The sequence below is a fragment of the Cygnus atratus genome, chromosome Z (genome assembly GCF_013377495.2).
Source record: "Cygnus atratus isolate AKBS03 ecotype Queensland, Australia chromosome Z, CAtr_DNAZoo_HiC_assembly, whole genome shotgun sequence".
Taxonomy (NCBI): domain Eukaryota; kingdom Metazoa; phylum Chordata; class Aves; order Anseriformes; family Anatidae; genus Cygnus; species Cygnus atratus.
The window spans coordinates 39,829,813-39,849,604 of record NC_066396.1 but is presented as its reverse complement, the minus strand read 5'-3'; the positions used below and the strand labels follow the sequence as shown (position 1 = coordinate 39,849,604).

At 38.6% G+C, this 19,792-nt stretch overlaps 1 protein-coding gene across 1 annotated transcript in view; it reads left to right on the top strand.

Annotated features, from left to right (window-relative positions):
• MAMDC2 (MAM domain containing 2) overlaps nucleotides 1–16,931 on the top strand; it is a 63,562-nt gene extending 46,631 nt beyond the window's left edge. The window contains exons 10-14 of the mRNA XM_035558559.1: nucleotides 9,408–9,501; nucleotides 11,076–11,228; nucleotides 14,918–15,177; nucleotides 16,447–16,531; nucleotides 16,870–16,931. Of these exons, the coding sequence (XP_035414452.1) occupies nucleotides 9,408–9,501; nucleotides 11,076–11,228; nucleotides 14,918–15,177; nucleotides 16,447–16,531; nucleotides 16,870–16,931 (654 nt within the window). The remainder of the gene's footprint in view (nucleotides 1–9,407; nucleotides 9,502–11,075; nucleotides 11,229–14,917; nucleotides 15,178–16,446; nucleotides 16,532–16,869) is intronic.
• Nucleotides 16,932–19,792: the final 2,861 nt, after the last annotated feature.

Here is a 19,792-nt window from a genome sequence, read left to right as displayed (position 1 = left end):
TGTCCTGTTTCCATATATTTTTATTACTTCTAAAAAGGCTCAGTAGCTTGAGCAGTGTAACACAATGTGTGAGTAGTGATGACAGCTCAACATGACTGCTTACAAATGGTTTTATAGCCGCAGAGGTGGCAGGTTTTTTTTTTTAGCATCTGACATTTGCATGGAAAATCTCTTCCAGTGTGGATTTATGAAGAACTATTTTTATGTTTTCCTAGAAATTAGTGTATCTAAAAAACTTGTAAAGAAGCTTGCCTAGGATGGAAAGCTTGTAAAACATCTTGAAATTCAGCTTTCATGTCTGTAGCTACCAGTCTGCCTGTGGGCAGTAACAGATGGGGATAGTGGTACAGGAGAGAAGAAGTCAAGGGAATATACTTTCTGCTTCTGAGCCTAAGGGGGCTCTACGAACCCCGTGCTCTGCAGAAGGGGGGTTAAGTTGGCATCTGACAATTCTCAAAAACCTTCAGTGGTTTCACAGAATCACAGAATGGCTTGGGTAGGAAGGGACATTAAGTTCATCCAGTTCCAAGTGCCCTGCCATGGGCAGGGACAATTCCAACAAGATTATGTTGCTCAAAGCCCCAGCTTGGCTTTGAACACCTCCAGGGATGGGGCATCCACAGCTTCTCTGGGCAACCTGCTCCAGTGCCTCACCAACCTTTGAGTGAAAAGTTTCCTCCTAACCCCTAAACTAAATCTCCCCTCTTTTAGTTTAAAACCATTCCCCCTTGTCCTATCACTATCTGCCTGAGGAAAAAGTTGCTGTCCTTTTTTTATAAGCCCCTTTTAAGTACTGAACAGCTTCAATGAGGTCTCCCTGGAGCTTGCTCTTCTTCAGGCTGAACATCCCCAGCTCTCTCAGCCTTTCTTCACAGGAGAGGTGCTCCAGCCCTCTGATCATCTTTGTGGCCCTCCTCTGGACCCACTCTAACAGCCCCACATCCTTCTTGTGCTGGGGGCCCAGACCTGGACGCAGCACTCCAGGTGGGGCCTCACAAGGGCAGAGCAGAGGGGCACAATCACCTCCCTCCACCTGCTGCCCACCCCTCTGCGGATGCAGCCCAGGACGCAGTTGGCCTGCTGGGCTGCAAGCACACACTGCTGGCTCGTGTCGAATTTTTCATCCACCAGAACCCGCAGGTCCTTCTCTGCAGGGCTGCCCTCAGTGAGTTCTCCCAGTCTGTGCTCATGTCTGGGATTGCCCTGACTCACGTGCAGCACCCTGCACTTGGACTTGTTGAGTTTCATTAGGTTCACGTGGGCCCACTTATCAAGCTTGTGCAGGTCCTTTTGGATGGCTTCCCTTCCTGCTGTTGTATTGACTGTACCACTTTAGGTCTTGTGGTGAGAAGGCCCTCTTTTCCATAGAAACAAGTTGCAAAATGTCCTTGTTGAGTTTGCATTCTTTAAATATCGCAAAAAGTGAGATTTATTAGGCTTTTGAAGACTACTGTGTTCAGCATTTCACAATTCAGACATCCCTTAGCCAAATAACTATGTATTTGGGGGCGGAGGAAGCCTTAATGTTGATTGAAACCTATTACCTTACAATTTTTTTTCCTGGATTGGAAGATTAAATTAGATTTAGAATAGGGATTAAGTTGCAGCTTTAAATATGTAATAGAGGCCATTGGTACATAATCAATCATGAACAAGCTGTAATGTCTTGAACTTTGTATAATGGATTGACTGTTTTATGGTTTCCATGATGGTTGCATATGTATATTTATGATTAGTTTATTAAGTCTTCATTAGACAATTAGTACATGGAAGACAACGGGCAATGTTCTGAAGCAGAGGCAAATATGCGTGAAAAACTATGTGCATGAAAAAGTACATGCATGAAATATACATAGGAAAATGTATCAGTATATTATTTTAAGGCTGAGAAGATCGCATGAAAAATACAAATTATGCCAAAGTTTAAGTGTGTGCTTTCTTGCCATAAGGTGAGGGTGAAAAACTGGTGTAGTTATGGGTTGTCTGCTTGTAATATTCACAAATATGCTTGAATTAAGTTGCACGGTGAGCCTGATTCCGTCTTTTCCTTGCAATCTCATGCCCATCTCTTCCACTTAAATACTTTAAAAAGTCATTTCATGCTTAATTATGTTGTTTCCTTTTATTTTTTGAAAGCTGGCAGAAGGAAGTGAAGGAGCATCGTGTGGCATTATATAAGCATTCACTTAGTTATCTGTAAAGATATCTGCCAAGGACCTAATGAAATAGCTGGCAAGGGATAGTCATTTGCTATCTTCAGTATAGGCAGCTGGTCAAAGTGCATCAGAGCACACTTGCCTGACTGTAAGGAGTGGTGTGAGACAGCAGCTCAGGGATTACACTGCAGGTTCTGGAGGGAGAGATGGTGAATCCAAAGCCGTTATCTGCTCAGTGAAGCTCGATATCTCTTGTCCTGTCTCCCCTAACCTGTACTCGTGTCTCTTGGTGCCTCATGGGTGCATCTTTGTCTTCTCTGTCCTGCCCCGTAGGCAGCAACACCCCACTCATATTCCCCATCTTACTTTTGGCTCCTCAGCTCCAGTCAGTCCCTCAGATCCTGTCCATGTCCCACTCTCTTTCCCCCGCCTGTACAAGTTCTTACAAATTTTAGGTTTTCAAAAAGCAATGAATTAACAAAAAGCACAATTCTGGTACAAAGACCAAACCCAGAAACATTTCATTGTCCTACTCCAAAGTCTCGGAGTGACCAAGCTTTTCAAAGAATTTTTAAAATAGGGGCAAAATAATGCCTTTTTTCCTAGCCCTGTTCATGGAAACGATGGAACTGTTTTGGCTTAAATCTTCCAAAACAAGCTTGAAGCAAGCACCCAGAATGGAAAGTCTGAGCTAAAATCATTGCAACTTGGCAATGTTATAAACAAGTGAAAATACAGTCTTTTAATGGAGCAAGGTGTTCCTAAAATAAGGTGGAGCTACAACATTTTCTCAGGGATGGTTGATGTGACTATCACATTGTTTTCTGAGGTGCATCAAATTGGGATGTAAATGATAAGAAGCTGTAGGCATGCACAGTAGTTTGGCTGACCAAGTTCTTGGTTACTGGTGACTTGTAGGTTGGCTCAGTGTCTGTGGAAAGAGCAAACAGTCTCCTGGCTGCTCCTTAATGGCCCGCTAGGTCAGCAAAGCAGACGTTATGTTCCTTTGGCTGGAGAGTCCTGGAGGTCATAAAGATTTTGCAGCCAGAAGACAATTTTTCTAAAATACTTGAATGTGCATGTCTCTCATCTTTCTTCTCACTATGAATACTACACTCAAAGCTTTGAAAACAATACTTTAAAATCCATAATAAGTTTTAATTTTGATAATGTATTTTTTTGTGTGTGTGTCAGGCCAGTAAAAAGTCTCAGACTTTCACCCTTTGGTTCGTGTAATGGTTTTTGCGAGTTCTTTTGGAATTAGCTAACTTCAGTCTGGCATAGAGTGTTGGCTTGAGTTCTTTGAGCAGGAAATTTGAAGCTGGCCAACAGGCTTTTATATTACACTTTCAAAATACCACTTTGAAAAGGTTAGGTGGGTATGATCCAACTGAGTAAGTCATAAATGTTTATATTTATATATACTTTTATATAATAATACATATATACATATATTTGCATATGTATATATGTAAATACTGCAAATATGTATTTTATATGAAGCTAGTGAGAAGGCAGGAAATTTAAATTCCAATCTTTCCCTCTGCATTTGAGACACTCTGTTTAAGTGAGTGTATGCACCAATAGTCCTATGTGTAAAAAGTATCTTTATACTCTCTATACCCAGCAAATAAATGTGAGACAGATAATATCAAATAAGATTTTCCTATTATTTATTAAAATAAATGAAACCCTCCATGTCTTATTGTATAAATATCTTTAAGGCCAGTATAAAAATCTGACTCTGAAATATGTAGATTCTTTCCATCTCACTGAATGAACTGAATCTGATCTACCAGGCTAATACACGGCAGGGAAAGGTCAGTGCTAACTGAAAGACCAATTTGCTTATGCCATGTGTAACTTGGAGATGCTCACATGCACCATGGAACATGAGTTTTCTTTTTAATATTGTGTGTGTGTGCTTGTGTGCATTTATGTGTGCATAAGGAACCATGGAAAGATTTTGCTTCTATGAAACTACAGAACAAATCCCTAATGCCTAGATTAAAATAAAGGTTTGAGTGCAGTTTGGTCTGCTCACATCAGTTCTGTTTATTTCTGCTGGATTGATTCACTATTCTGATCCCCTGATTATATAAAGCAAAAATCTCATGCTGTTTATCCTCCGTTCATACAGATTTGTATGATGCTATCCACCACTAGTGTCTGAATACCACCCGAAGAGTTAAGATAGAAATCCTCAAGAGGGTAGCTGGCATCATAACCCATCTACCCTACTTTCCTCAGAGCAGTTGTGGCAGTATTTCCTCGGCTTTTATTCTTTCAGTCTATTTTTCTTCCTCTTTAGTGTGCTTTTCTTTAATGTCTTTTTTTTTTTTTCTCATCCTCTTTCTATGAGTTCATCTGTTTGTTTTCACCCCTTTACCATAACTAATTTTAGTTACAGTTGTGAGAAAGTGAAATCGACTGAATGTTGCACTTCAATATTTATTTAAAAAAAAAAAAAAAAAAGGAAGGACTTTTTCAGGAACAACTAGACAATGAAGTCCCTTGCCACAGGATGCTGTGGAGGCTAATAGAATACCTGCATTTCAGAAGGGATTGGGCAAATTCATGGAAAATAGACATTGCAGTGACCAGTAAACACAGTGGTATAGGTATGACCTCCAGTTCAGCAAATTCTTCAGATCTCCAGGAGCTGAACATGTTACAGTAGGAGACAAATTCCTTTATGGTTGATTTGTTTCTTGTACTGTTTTCCCTAAACATCCATTATCACCCCACTCTCCACCATCCTAGGGCTTGGTATGAGTGTTTTTGGACCTTGTTCTCACTTTTTCCCTGTGAAAATGCTCAATGAAATGAGTAGTCTTTTAAAGCCTGTATTAATTAAATTAATTAATTCTGAGATTTCTCTTTACTACTGATAAAAGTGTGTCTCCCACTTGTCCACAAAAGTCACTGGTAAATGACTAATGTTGTCTTGAATACCATAAAAACCTGTATCACCATGGCCAAGTCAACAGTATGGAAGGATACAGTTTTCCAGCTAGGTACCAGGTGAAGGAGGGCTGACGTCCTAGTCCTCAACTGCTCCTCTGAAAATCTCTTACTTTTGTCAAATAAAGGTTGATTATTTTGTTTGAATTAGCTGCATTTTATATGTTGACCCTTCTCTGTCCTACCTTCTCTGATGTCTAAAACAAAAAACGTCTTAAAGAACAGTCACTGGAAATAACAATATTAGGGTCTGTAAACAGTAGCATTAATACTTGCAAAATGTGTACCTCGCTGTCTGTGGTGTTTGATATACAGTTATGGAAATGATATATTGTAAACAACTGTAAAACTTACTCAGAATGCATTAGAAAGTTTTTCCTAAGTGGCCTGCAACTTCACAGTAGCTAAGCAAGGGAATATGTTGCATTAAATATTACACAATTAAATTTGGTACTTAATTGATATTCTTTTTTTTTTCCTCTATTTTTGTTCTGGGTACTTAATATTGTGATATTACTGTGCCACACCATCTGAAAAGACTCTTCGGCCTAAAAGCAAGAACCTTTGCCCCCAACAAAAAGAGCCAAGGAACCAATTTCATTGAAATAGAGCTATAATAGGACATTACTGGAAATCTAGGAAGGATCTGGAGGACAGTGCATGATATCAGTGTCCTATATACATCACTATGCGGGCAGTATTCTCTACTAGACAGTGCGATCCACTGAATATAGATGTAGCAATAACTACAAGAAATATTGAAGCCTGTGGCCTTACCTTGTTCTCTTCGTATGTTTCTCTTTCATTGTTTGTTTCTGCAACCCATTTGGCCTTGGACAGGAAGGGTGTTCAAAAATATTTGTCTTAAATATACGTCTAACTGCCAGAATGAGTTTTGAGTTGAGGCAGATATACAGTACATAGATTAAACATAGTAATATTCAGTGAGATAAAATCAGGTAAATTGATTTGCTGCAGAAGCATAGCCTGCTGTTGAGACACCAGATTTGGCTGTTGTCCCTTTTTTTTTTTTTTTTTTTTATAATTACTATTATTTTTAGCAGCTCCTGCTCTTTAATTGAGCAACAGTTATACTTTCTGGGATAAACAAGCAGGAAAGAAAATGCACTGGACCCTTAGGGATCTAGGGACATCTTCTATCCTTTTCTCCTGTTCTCTGTTTTCAATCCGCTACCCTCAAGCTGCTGTTTACAAACTTCCCTATTCCTCTCTCTGTACTTCTCATGTCCTACTCCTCTCTCCTTCAAAAGCAGATACACACTTCATATGCATACATTCAGCTCACATCAACTCGTAGAGGTGCAGAGAGGTAAGGATGAGAAGTCTGTTCCACTTCACTCAATGTCTGAGGCACAACCCAATAGCAGGTTATAGAAGTGAAATCTACCAGTTCTCATTTGGTGTTACTCATTGCTGATATATATAATCTAGGATAAATGATAAGACCTGCTCACTGTTATCTTTGAGGCTGCAGGCCAGGAACATTGATTAAGCACTGGAAAATAAACAAATCATCCTCCAGAAATCAGGGCAATGATATGGAAGGAAACTAATGCCCTGGCTATGTCTGTTTATTGAAAAAGAGACATGAGAGAAAAATACGTTTTATTTTTCAGTATTCAGGCAGTTTCAGTAGAACTGCCTGCATTTGACAATGTTTTTAATTTAGCCTGCAAGATAGCATGCTAGTCCAGAAAGATTTGTTACCTAGTTTGAAACAATTAGCATATTGTTCATTTGTCATGGTTTTTGAAAAAAAGTGTGAGCTGAGCACAAAGATCCCGCTGTTTTCTTCTCCAAGGCATGAGATAACTTCATAAAAATTTCTTTTGGAACAATTGACCCAGGAAATATTTTCATTCAAAACAAGAGCAAATGTAAAGCACCATGAGACACTAGGGCTGTCGAGAATGTAGAAAGGAATGAGTTCTGACATAGGGTGAAAAATACTGGCTGAGTGCAATCCAAATTGATGTAGTTTTGGTAGGTAAAGTTCAAATACCCCAAAATGGTCATATAAGACAAAGAATGGGACATTTAGGACAAAAGAAGAGTGAATAGATGACCTGTGAAAAAAAATATCTTCTACCCCATTGCTTAAAGTAAATCAAGAACATAACAAAATAAGCCAAGAGGAAAATGAACAATTACAGTATATAATGCTATAGCTCATATTGAAAATTCTGCATACTCGAGCATCCCCCCCACCTCTCCCACCCCGTGCAATTATAAAGTCTGCTCATGACAATATGTCACCCAGTACCACAAAAAGCAAGCAGAGAATCAGTAATGCTAAAGCTGCAGATGACAAAACTGAACGAGTTTACAAGTGTCACAGAAACAGGTCGATCCTTTGTAGGAAGGATACTTGTTCAATGGCCTTTGTCAGACCATCTTACATTGTTGTGATGCTTTTAAGATGTAGCGTTTTCTGCAGGATCCAATGGGTAATTGCATACCTTGTATGGAACAAATTATTGCAATTTAAGAATAAAGAACTTGATCCTGGTCCCAGTGATGTCAATCGGAAAACATTGCTTAGAACATGATTCCACAGTGCGGAAATGTTGTTTCACAAACGAGAACTGACCTCACCCTTTCATGTGTGGTTTTCTGAATATTCTTGGTTTTAGAACTATAATATGTCTTTAGTTTATTACAAATGTTCACCAGAATGCATTTATTAAAAATACAGTGAATGACGTCCACTCAACGTCAGTATTTATTGTATTCTTTATTCCAAGAAATGCTACCACTTTTTTAAAAAATTGCATCTGTTTCTTGAGAATGGCCTTACAAATTAGGAAACAATTTATGCCCTGTTAAACCTTAGGACTGAGATAGCAGCTCTACAGAAAAACATCTAAGACCTCTCTTAGGCTACTATACACTGAGCACCTGTGCGTGCTGTGAAGAGGCAACTGACAAGTCTGTACCTCTAGCATTTTGCAAGATTGATAATCCCTGTTACCAGGATTGGTATGTAAAATGGTTTGGAGTGAATGGTATGGATGATTGGAATGTAAAATGGTTTTGAAAATTGCTCCATGCTGGGCAGCATAACCCACACATTCTTAAAAGGCTGTTTTATAAGCAGATAGATAAATAAATACAACTAAGCAAAACAATCTAGAAAATTACTGTATAATGACTACATTGAAGATGTTACTGACACTGGTACTAGAGGATATAACAGATAATGCATTAAGTACTCTTAAAAATCTTTTTCTATCAGCATGAAACTGTCAATCAGCATTCAACCTCAAATATGTAACCAAGGTGTTTACAGTTGTTCCCGAATATTAAATTTTAGAAGTGACATTTACCTGTCACTAGTCACTACCTCAGACCTCATCACAAAAGAATTGTTTTCAAAAGCTCCACACAAATTATGGTCATAACCTGAATGGACAGACAGTTGTTTGCAGTAGTTACGCATAGAAAACTGTCAGCAGAATATTTTCACAAAATAAACCTTATTGTGTCTTGTGTAATTCAAACAACTCTGTGTCAACCTTGGGAGAACAGCAGCTGGGAATCTTACGGTTTCAGTGGTTTCTTTGTATTTTATTTTGCCATCCTGAGAGTGACTTGGATTTTCCATGGCAGAATTAATGTGTAGTCAAATAAAACACCTTGGGCTCTGTTCTTAATGTTCTTAAAAGCCAGATAAACACTGTGAATGATGCTTAGCATTTTCAGTCTCCTGCCTTATGACATCGTGGCCTTGCATCATTTCTGAAGAATCCCATTTTATGCAGTAGTTTCATCTTTCCCTTGTTATTCTTTACCTGCACTTTGCCTGGGACATTCCTGTTGGCCATCATGCTGCACTACTCTTTGAAACTTATTTTTTCATAGATAAAACTTCCTGGTTGTAAGGATGGGTTGGCTGAGGACACTTAACTCTTAGTGTTGTTTTGTTGGTGAAGTAAAAAAACAAAAACAAAAAAAACAACTTTAGTGAGTTATCCTTTGACATGCACTAAAAATACACTTTCCTAGTAAAATGGCAGCTACATACAGAGATACATCATTTGCCTATAAAAATGAGAAAACACTTTCTATTTAATGAAAACATCTAAAACCCACTGGATTTAAATGTCAGTCATTGGCAGTATTAGTATGTGCCAAATCAAAGTTAATTCATCATTTCTGTACTGTAGATATTAAATCAGTAGCGTAGTTGGAAAAATCTAAAATTTCAGGCTCTTAGCAGTGCCAGCTTTTGTTGGAGATACATGAAACTTCCTTCATATATTGCAGGTTGTCTTTGTGAGTTGGTGCAAAAGCTTCTGGGACTGTGGACTTGTGGCACTGGATGATATAACTCTGAGCCTGGGAAGCTGCCAGTCTGCTGGTAAGATCATGTGTATTTGTTGTTCAACAGCTGCTACTCCCCGTTCCCTTTTTAATAAGGGCACATCTTATACCTTCATTTTCCAAGCCTTTCCAGCAGCTGACTTCATTCCACTGTGGTGTATTTTCTTTTTCCAATATGTGTTGCATTAATCCTTTTTTTGGAGTATCATACATAGAGTGAGGACCAGGTTTTGTTCGCGGGGTACTAGCTAACTCCTAATTAACTTCACTAACTTCAGTGCAGTTGTGTATCAGGGCTCATTACTTGTGGGGCACACCCATTTATAAAAGAAGTCAGACTGAAAGGAAAGTGGCTTTAGGAGACCCGGTATACACTCAAAAGCAACATTTTCAAAACACAGCATTGTTCTTTTTGTCCAGAAGTACAGTTGTGTGAGGCCAAGATACAGTTCCTTATCTGAGCTGCAGCTCTGAAATGTACACAGATAAGACAAGCCTAACTCTCCCTCCCATAGTGGGAGGAATTCAGTGTTTCTGAGACTTTACACTCTGACATGCACAGGCTAACCTCTCTGAATTCACCCAAACTCTCTCTTCTGGGGCTTTTTGAGGTTTGACAATGCAACAATTGTATCTTAATTTGGAAGCCATTCTCATAAGACAGACATGATCTATAATCTCATTATTTTTTGGAACAAAACCATGCCTTTGAAATGGTGATGAGGCAGATTTACCATGCCATTTATATTGCCATGTAATAATAAGTATTTTATGACCTCTTCAGGCTGGATTTCATGCGTTCAGGCGGCTAGCCATTACTGAACAGAGAGAGACGAGTCACACATATAAAGCAAATTGCCATTTTTCTAAAGTATTTCCAAAAGTTGCTGATATTGCCTCTCTGTAGTTCCTAAGGGGTTTGTAAATGAATGAAGGGTGAAGAACTGGTATTTGAATGTATAGTCATACTAGGACTATGACTTGACTTTGGTCATATAATCATACAGTGACTATTGTCACTGATGGCAGCAGAAAATCAGCTCCTGAGTAAGAGATGCTCAAAGGCTTCCTCCTTTTTAAAAGGTGAACACATTTCTATGATGTCTTCTCCTGTTGTAAAAACTCAAATTGTAGCAGTCCGTTGTATGTGATAGTAGAATCAGATGCCAAGGCAACACAGGAGAGCTAAATGTGGCATTTCATTTCAGATCACGGAGACACCAATATTTGACAAGATCTATTAATATGCATGTTGCACGTGCTGGAGCTTGTTAAACTGCCTTGGGTGCTACAGTAGTGAAGAATACGAGGCTGGTAGAGCCCTTTGCGGAGTCAGAACTACAATAAACTATACGAGATGTTTTAAAGAATGTTAGTAGATGTTAGTGAGCTAGACTAAGGCACAGATTTTCTCAAAGTTGTGAAGAAAATGAAATGAAATCATGTACTTCACTTTTAAGCTAATTTTTACAGGCTTGTGACAGCCGTAAGTGTTGCTAGGTAGATATAAATGATCTCAGCAGGTGAACATATGCAATATATTGTTTGTGTAATCTCTCTATACATCTGTCTAATATATTTACAGTTTTAAACAATGACATCTCATTATAGATCTACTGCCACCCTCTCCTGGAAAGTGTACTTTTGAAAAAGATGAGTGTATGTTTACCCAGAAGAAGAGAGGTCGTGGAAGTTGGCACAGGAGAAGGGGCCCAACTCCCACCTCTTACACTGGACCAAAAGGAGACCACACTACCGGGGTAGGTGAGTTAAGCTTCACATTGAACTTTCAGAACAGTTATTAAGAGTTAATCAAAATACTTTGACATGATAACCTAAAACACAGAAAAATTTTTTACTCTGCTGTTCAGAACAATTATTAATCAAATGAAGTAAGTAAGTTTCTTAGGGAACCACCAATAGTTTGAGAATGTGGTGTTTAATCAAAATTGAGTGCGGGCCAAGTGAAGAATCCAGTTTTCACATCCCAGAGTAGCCTTTTCCCTTGGGAGAAAAAGGACAGGGTGACTCCCTGGGCCTTGCAGAAAAGCCCTCTCCCAAGCCCTTAGATTCTGCAAATATTCCCTAAAACAAAAATGCAAATGGGTGGGAGCTCAGTTCTTCCACATAAACAACTTCCTATTTGAACTTAGAACAAAACATGAATAATACAAAAGCAGTCCTGCAGACCTTTTATCTTGAAAATCTGTTCCATCATGCCACTTGTGCCATTTTATTCCATGAAGGATGTAGGTGAGTGGGGCTCCCATTACCATGAATCAGCTCACACAAAACTGCATCCAAATTGCACCCCCCGCAACTCTCCCAACCATAGTACCTAATGACTTTTGGAAATGATGAATTGCATTGCTGTGTTGGGCACTTGGTTTCCTACAGAAGACCTCCACATCAATTCCACTGACCCCGGTATTACAAATGAAACTGCCCTAAGGCTTGTGAACTTTAAATGCTTATATGGGTTTAAAAATATTTTTGGTGCCTTTAGATTTGCCCTCATTCACAAGGGACAGTATTCATTCAACAAGCCATTCAACAAAGTCATTTGCAGACAAGCTAGCTTACACACGGTAGCAATCTAATGCAGTCTGCTAAAATTTTTAGCTGGATCATTAAAGCAGTTGACCTGTTTAAAAGGCTCACCAAAAACTATTATTATTATTCACTATTATTGTATGTCAACTGTGATTGAGTATAAACTACATTAAGCATTATCAAGCGTAGTTATTCCAGCTGTGCATATGAAATCTTGCTCTGTGCAAGCTTAATTCAACATATTGTGGAAAAGGATTTTCTTTCTAGCTAGGGAAATACATGTTTTGCCCTGTTTCTGATCACTTTATCTAAAAGCATGGCTTTGTGCACATTCAGCAAAAAGTTTATTTCCTATTCCCTAGTAAAATTTATGGAATAGCTGCATCCAGAGCATGGAGATTAGTTGCAAAGACAAATTTGTGGTGTGTGGGACTGTACGGCCAAAATCCTGCACATGAAATTGAGAATGCAGATTGGAATGTTTCATTTAAGAACGAAATATCAGGCTGCAAAGAAATTACTTTCTTCCACTGTCAGTTCTAAAAGGTGCAGATTCTAGGCAGAAATATGAATAGCCTTCAGAGATAAGGGAGTTTTAAAGCTTGAAATTCCTCTTACATGTTCTGAAATAAAAAACAAGAAGCATTTCTTACAAACCTGAGCAAATTCTGACCAGCTCTATCAGTTTAAGTTATGCAAATAAAAAATTTAGTCTATGTACAAATCAAGAACATTTTCCCAATAATGATACCTTTGTGCTGTGGAATGATTTTCAAAAGAGAGAATTTAAATTCTTGTCCATTTTCTATTTAGAAGTAAAGAAGAGGTGTAAATGCAATATTTGAAAAACTTATATTTAGGAAGTTAACTAGATGACAAATTGTCTCTAAGTCTTTGTTACCCTTATTGTCCAGTTTTTCTGCATCAACTAGGTGTATGATAACCAGCCTTGAAATAAGTGAGGATTTTTCCTAGTGTTTTTTAAAGTTTATTTGAGAGGGGTTTTTTGAAATGTGGGTGACAATATTGGAGAGGCATCTGTAGGCTACCTGTACTATCTGTAGGCTATCTGTACTATCTGCCAGACTCTTCTCCATAATAAAATCTAAAAGGAATATATCACATTAAAAATGCAGGTTATTTTGGTAAGAAACTAAGCTCAATTCTATAATAAGATTCAACATTCAGGTTTATTTGCTGCCTTTTTTTTTTTTTTCCCCCGTGGACATTCCCTAGATAATATCATTTTTTTTCCTCTTTCAAATACTCAGTTTTTTGATTCTCGTGTTTCCAAGGACAATATCCCTCTCCTCATAGAAGTAACACTTAAAGAGTTTCTTGCCAAAGAAAAAGAATGGAATTTTAGCATGTGTTTCTTAATTTCTAAGACAAACGGTCTTCAGATCCATTTTTAGTTTATGTACTTTGCTAAGTATTCTGAGATCTGAGACTGACAGTTTGTGTTTCTGGTGAAGCAAGAGAATCCTTTAAGCCTGGCCTGTGACAGGAAAATATGTTTACAGCAATGTAAACATTTATTCCTGGTAACACACATCTGTTTGCAGCAAAGCGTGTTGAGAAGTAATGTGGATTTGAATTCACAAAATCAAGAGCTGATCTAGTCTTTCCAATAAATTTATAATATGATTCAGGCCTAAAAACTAAAGGCAAGTTACTTTATTATGCTGCAGTGTAAGCTGTAGGTTTTGATGTTTAACTGAAGTAACTTTCAAGCATCGTGAATACAAAATTCTTGCAGTCACTTGCACTAGATTTGGAATAAACAGCCTCCGGAATTCTCCAACAGACTGCACCAAATGATCTTTCCTTTACAGATCTGCAGCTGTAGATAATCATCCTTACATCACTCTTTCTCTTTAGTGCTGTAGACCACCAAACTGCATCCCTGGCTAGAGAGGATGACTTCAGCATGGGTTTGTTTAGGTAATAGGGGTTTGAATATCCTGAGAGACACATCTACCAGCTGCTCTGCCTGCTCTTGGGCTTTCTCCTGCCTCACTGATCCTCAGAAATCCCCTCACTCCCCTGGAAACCATCTCACTTCCTGTACTCACAGTGGCAGAAGGGCAGCTTTCCCACTCCAACACGACAAACAGGGAGTGATGGGACTGTATCAGGGTCTGCTGCAAAATCTGGATTCACCACCTGCTGGTGGGGCATATGTTTCACAGCACAAAACAGCTGATACGTGCAGCAGATGGGATGTGGGGATGTTTCTCAGTCTTCTGATAGAGCTTACTCCAGTTGGAAGTCTCTAAATGATGGATCTCAGGGAGGTGGGGGGAATAATTTTTCCGCCACCAGTTAATGACTGATTTTTCCACAGATCTGAGTTCACGACAATCTCTTGTTCGTTGATGGATTCTAGATAATCTAGTTTTCCTCACTTGTGTCACAGAACAGAAATGTCAATGATGTCATATGTGATTTAAAAGAGGTACTTTAGCTCATTTGCTTTGTTAATAGTATCGGCTATAAACATAGTCTAAGCTGTACCCTCAGATGTATGTGCAACTGTCTTTCCGGATCTGCAAATAGACCAGAGTCAGAGTCAGAGTGCATTCCTGACTTAAGAATAAATGTAATTCTTATTTCTTACTTTGCATTGCTTTCTATTATGTATTTCATCAGATATACATATTTTTTTTAAAGTGTTCCCATATTAGCATTCACAAACATTACAATAACTACAATACACAGCTATTATAGTACCACTAATACTGCAGTTTACAAATATAAAAAACAAATATGTCATTTACAATGAAATATTCCTTATCAAGAGTTTCAGTCATAGGTTTGTATATAGTGAGCATGTTGAGCATAACGAACGGATCGAGAGAATGTATTTTACGTTGCTAATAATTTTATGTCTTTTTAAGGATACTACATGTACATAGAGGCATCCGACATGGTCTATGGACAGAGAGCATACCTAATTTCAAGATCACTAAGAGGGGTCTCTGGAAAACAGTGCTTGACATTTTTCTATCACATGTATGGAGCTGGGACTGGATTATTAAGTGTTTATCTAAAAAAAGAAGGTGATGATGAAGAGATTCCTTTATGGAGGAGGACAGGGGAACAAAGCATCTCATGGCTAAGGGCACTGATAGAATATGAAAGTGATAGAACCTACCAGGTAAGAAAAAACAAACACAGTGCAGTCAAAATGGTGATTAAGCTGAATACGTGCTAGAAGCCAAGTTTTGGGTTGCATAAAAAAAATACAGACAGCACTACATGGACATCTGAACAAGCTGAAGTAATGCATAGTTTATTACAAATGGGATGGAATGGAATGGAATTTAGAATAGAATAGAATAGAATAGAATAGAATAGAATAGAATAGAATAGAATAGAATAGAATAGAATAGTTCAGTTGGAAGGGACCTTCAGAGATCATCTAGACCACATCAGGGCTAACCAAAAGCTAAGCATAGTATTGAGGGCATTACTCAAGTGCCTCTTGAATTCTGATAGGCATGGGGCATCAACCACCTCTCCAGGAAGCCTGTTCCAGTGTTCAGCAACCCACCTGGTAAAGTCAGTTGAACATAGTTCATGAATTCATTAATTCAAAATTATTATTTTTTAAGTTATTTAAATTCCATTTTCTCATTACTTCTTGCAAGTAGTGGTAGTTTTTATTTAGGTCACTTGTGCATTTTTTCTCCTTCTGCTGTCTAAAGCCTTGTCTAATTTTGATATTATCAATAAGCTGTGATAAAAAAACCTGCATTTTGCAGGCTGATCTTTCTGAGGTGGCAAAAAAGGCAAGGAACGATGCAAATTTAGAGCTCTGCCTTTAATTTCAACAGTGTGAGAATCTCAGTATTGCCAGAGCCAAAGCCTGCTTCTGTTTCTGTCAAAGAGAAAGCTAAACTGCTATTGACTGAAACAGCACTGGCTAGAAAACTGTAATGATCACTAACCAAAGATGTATTTATTTTTTTCACTTTGCCTTAAGATTCTGGAAATTAATTTAAAAAAAAAAATAACTTTTACTGAAAAGCATGTTTAGCTTCATCAGTAAGACCACAACAGAATACTGGAATTTTTTTTTTTCTCCTCAAGTCTTGTTTCACTTGGGTAACACCTGGCAATATATTTAGGCCAAAAACAAGATAGACACACTAAATCATTGGAGTAAACTTACCAGTGGTCTATAACACAGCAATGTCATATCAAATTGTGAAAGCAAATCTGTTCCCTTCAGCAGAATACATCTCCAAATTCTCTGACCAAAGAAATCAGTCCAGTGATGGAGTATAAAACTTTTTTTTTTTTTTTCCAAGAAGCAGGCTTTCAGGACACACTGGATCCTTGAATAGACTGCATGGCTGGTTTTCTTTTTCAGCCCTTCTTTTGAGGCATGGGATCGATGAAAAGCTATGTCTTATCTTTACAGATTATTTTTGAAGCAATCCGTGGGGTGTCGATAAGAAGTGACATGGCTATTGATGATATTCTGTTCCAAGCAGGACCCTGTTTAGGTAAGTTTAAACTTTACTTTTCCTAGGAGACATCTAGCAAGTCACATAGTATTTTTTGTACTTATACAGGTGATATGTCTTCCCTTGAATCCCCACTGGATGGATCTGCATTTAATATCATGCTGCTGCTGTGTTAGTGCAGAATTTCTAGTTTTTACTAAGATGTGAGACCATCCTTCAGAATTCATACCAGTAAAAATCTTACAGCACTTTTAGCTGTATGGCAGTTCCATTTAAATCCAACAAGATAATTATACTCTCTGTTATGTCTTTTTATGTATGATAAAAATAAAAGAAATTACAGTATTTCTCTCCCCCCCCTTTTTTTTTTATTCTAGAAGTGGAAGAAATTCAATTCTCATCAGGCTATCCCGACAGCTTAAATGAAATTGAATATTAAATACAATACAGTCTGCTGAAAGGAATGGAGTGCATAGAAGGTTTTTACATGAGAAACTGCACAAACTGCCTATTTTAAAATGCGTTTTAAGTAAATACTGGACTGGTTTGGATATGTAACAATGTATGGGAAGAACTCAGAGCACTCATGTTCCTCGCCTTTGCAATGAAATTATTGACTCAGGGCTTCTTAGACTGTTTTTTTTTTTGTTGTTGTTGTTATTTTTTTCTCTTCTGCATGAGGTATCAATTATTATATAAATGCTTCTCATTTTGCACAGATCGTTCAACACAGTATTTTAGTGCTTTATTTTTGTGTGTAAATCTTTCTGGTATATAGGTAAAAAGGGGAAAGTAAAGGTACACAATTAAAACCCAATATTGTGTTATCTTAAATCTGCATTCAGTGAATGTTTTGTGTTGGGTACAGAATGGATTTTTGTTAAGGAAATTATAAATATTTTTAAATAATAAAGAAAATTGTATTAGATACTACTAATATCCTACAGGTTAAGTGCAATTATTAATGAGACAATTCCTTCTGGGAAACTCTAACACTTTGCAGGCAATTTTTTGTGTTTTTGTATTCTTTTACTATAACGAATATCTTTGTCATCCTTACCAATAATAAGCTCACCTTTAGTATTCCGGTATAATTCAGTGTAACCTATCGCCATTTTGAACTATATGAAACAAAACCCTTTGAAACCGTGTGTTTTCTGGCATACGAATCTTCTTTTCTAAATAAATTCGTTTGTACACGCACAGAGAATGTACTTACACTTTACCCAACCACAAATGCCTTGCAATTATATTGATAAGATACTGAATTCACACAACTTGTTAATTTTTAGGATTTTTTTAATGTGTTTGTGTTTAAGGTTTTGTTTTGAAACTATTAAAACTTCCTAATAAAATGTAACTTTGAAAATTGTCTGCTTCAGACTTTAGTTATTGGTAAAACGAGAAACAACTGAACCTAATATAACAGCCTACATTCATTATTTTGAATATGAAGAAAATGGGTCACATGATGTAAGACATCTGACAGAAAGCAGAAGGAAGCACCAGTATTGACTCATACAGATGATTCTTACGGCCACAACATTCAAGTAGTTTCTGCAAGATGTGAGCCCTGAAAAATAGGAACAGCCTTTGATACTTTCAGAACAAAGGATGCAGCATTTCTAATGGGCTCTAAGAATCAACAGCACCCGGGACATGCTAGATCAGGTTTCACGTTGTTTTCAGGGTATTCAGCCTCCTGATATAGAAGTCTGGGATGGGGAGCAGGATAAATCCCCCACGATTCAGGTGGAAACAGTTAGAGTCCTGCTGCTCCACGTCCACTGTCAAAAGTCCATGGGGCCAGATGGGATTCACCCAAGGGTGCTGAGGGAGCTGGCTGATGTGGTTGCCAGCTGGCTGGATAGCTGGGCCCAAAGAGTCGTGGTGAATGGAGCTTTATTCAGCTGGTAACTGGACACAAGTGGTGTTCCCCAGGGGTCAGTGTTGGGGCCCATCCTCTTTAATATCTTTATTGACGATTTGGATGAGGGAATTGAGTGCACTCTCAGTAAGTTTGCAGATGACACCAAGTTGGGGGGAAGTGTCAATCTGCCAGAGGGTAGGGAGGCCCTGCAGAGGGACCTGGACAGGTTGGATCGATGGGCAGAGGCCAACGGGATGAGGTTCAACATGGCCAAGTGCCGGGTCCTGCACCTTGGTCACAACAACCCTGTGCAGCGCTACAGGCTTGGGGCAGAGTGGCTGGAAAGCTGTGCAGAGGAAAAGGATCTGGGGGTGTTGGTCAATGCTCACCTGAACATAAGCTGGCAGTGTGCCCAGGTTGTCAAGAAGGCCAAACGCATCCTATCCTGGCTTTTATAAAACAGTGTAGCCAGCAGGACCTGGGAGGTGATTTTCCCTTGTACTCTGCTCTGGTGAGGCCGCACCTCGAGTACTGTGTTCAGTTTTGGGCCCCTCAGTACAAGAAGGACATCGAGGCCCTGGAGTGTGTCCAGAGAAGGGCTACGAAGCTGGTGAAGGGTCTGTGAGGAGCGGCTGAGGGAACTGGGGTTGTTTGGTTTGGAGAAGAGGAGGCTCAGGGGAGACCTTATTGCTCTCTACAGCTACCTGAAAGGAAGGTGTGGGGAGCTGGGTATCAGCCTCTTCTCACGGGTAACTAGTGATAGGACTAGAGGGAATGACCTCATGTTGCACCAGGGGAGGCTTAGGTTGGAAATTAGGAGATATTTCTTTTCAGAAAGAGCAGTCAGGCATTGGAACAGGTTGCTCGGAGAGGTGGTGGTGTCACCGTCCCTGGGGGTGTTTAAGGAAAAGTTTGACGTGGTGCTTAGGGATATGGTTTAGTGGGTGATATTGGTGGTAGGGGGATGGTTGGACCAGATGATCTTGGAGGTCTTTTCCAACCTTAATGATTCTATGAATGCTTTATATTGGCTTCACCCTGTTACATTCAGCTGTACATTTAGAAAAAAACAAAGATCTAACCCTTTGCATCACTGTTAGGTTTTTCATTTTGGTGGCACAAACAATTAAAGAGGTTGTTCAATTAAATACATTCAGTAATAACATCTATGTTTACTTATTGACTGACATAGGCGGTTTATTATTTCCTAGAGACTGAGAAAGAGCCCAAAGGAACTGACATGTTAACTGCCTATCCTAGCTACCTGCTGGTTACCAAACATCATTCTTGCTATTATAGTTTGAAAAAAAAATCAACCAGAATCAATGGGCTCTTTCCTAAGAGCTAATACAGTTTTACAGCTGTTCTGTAAAGCTTACGTTTTGGTATCAACCAAATGCAGATCAAATTATTTAAACAGAAAACAGGTG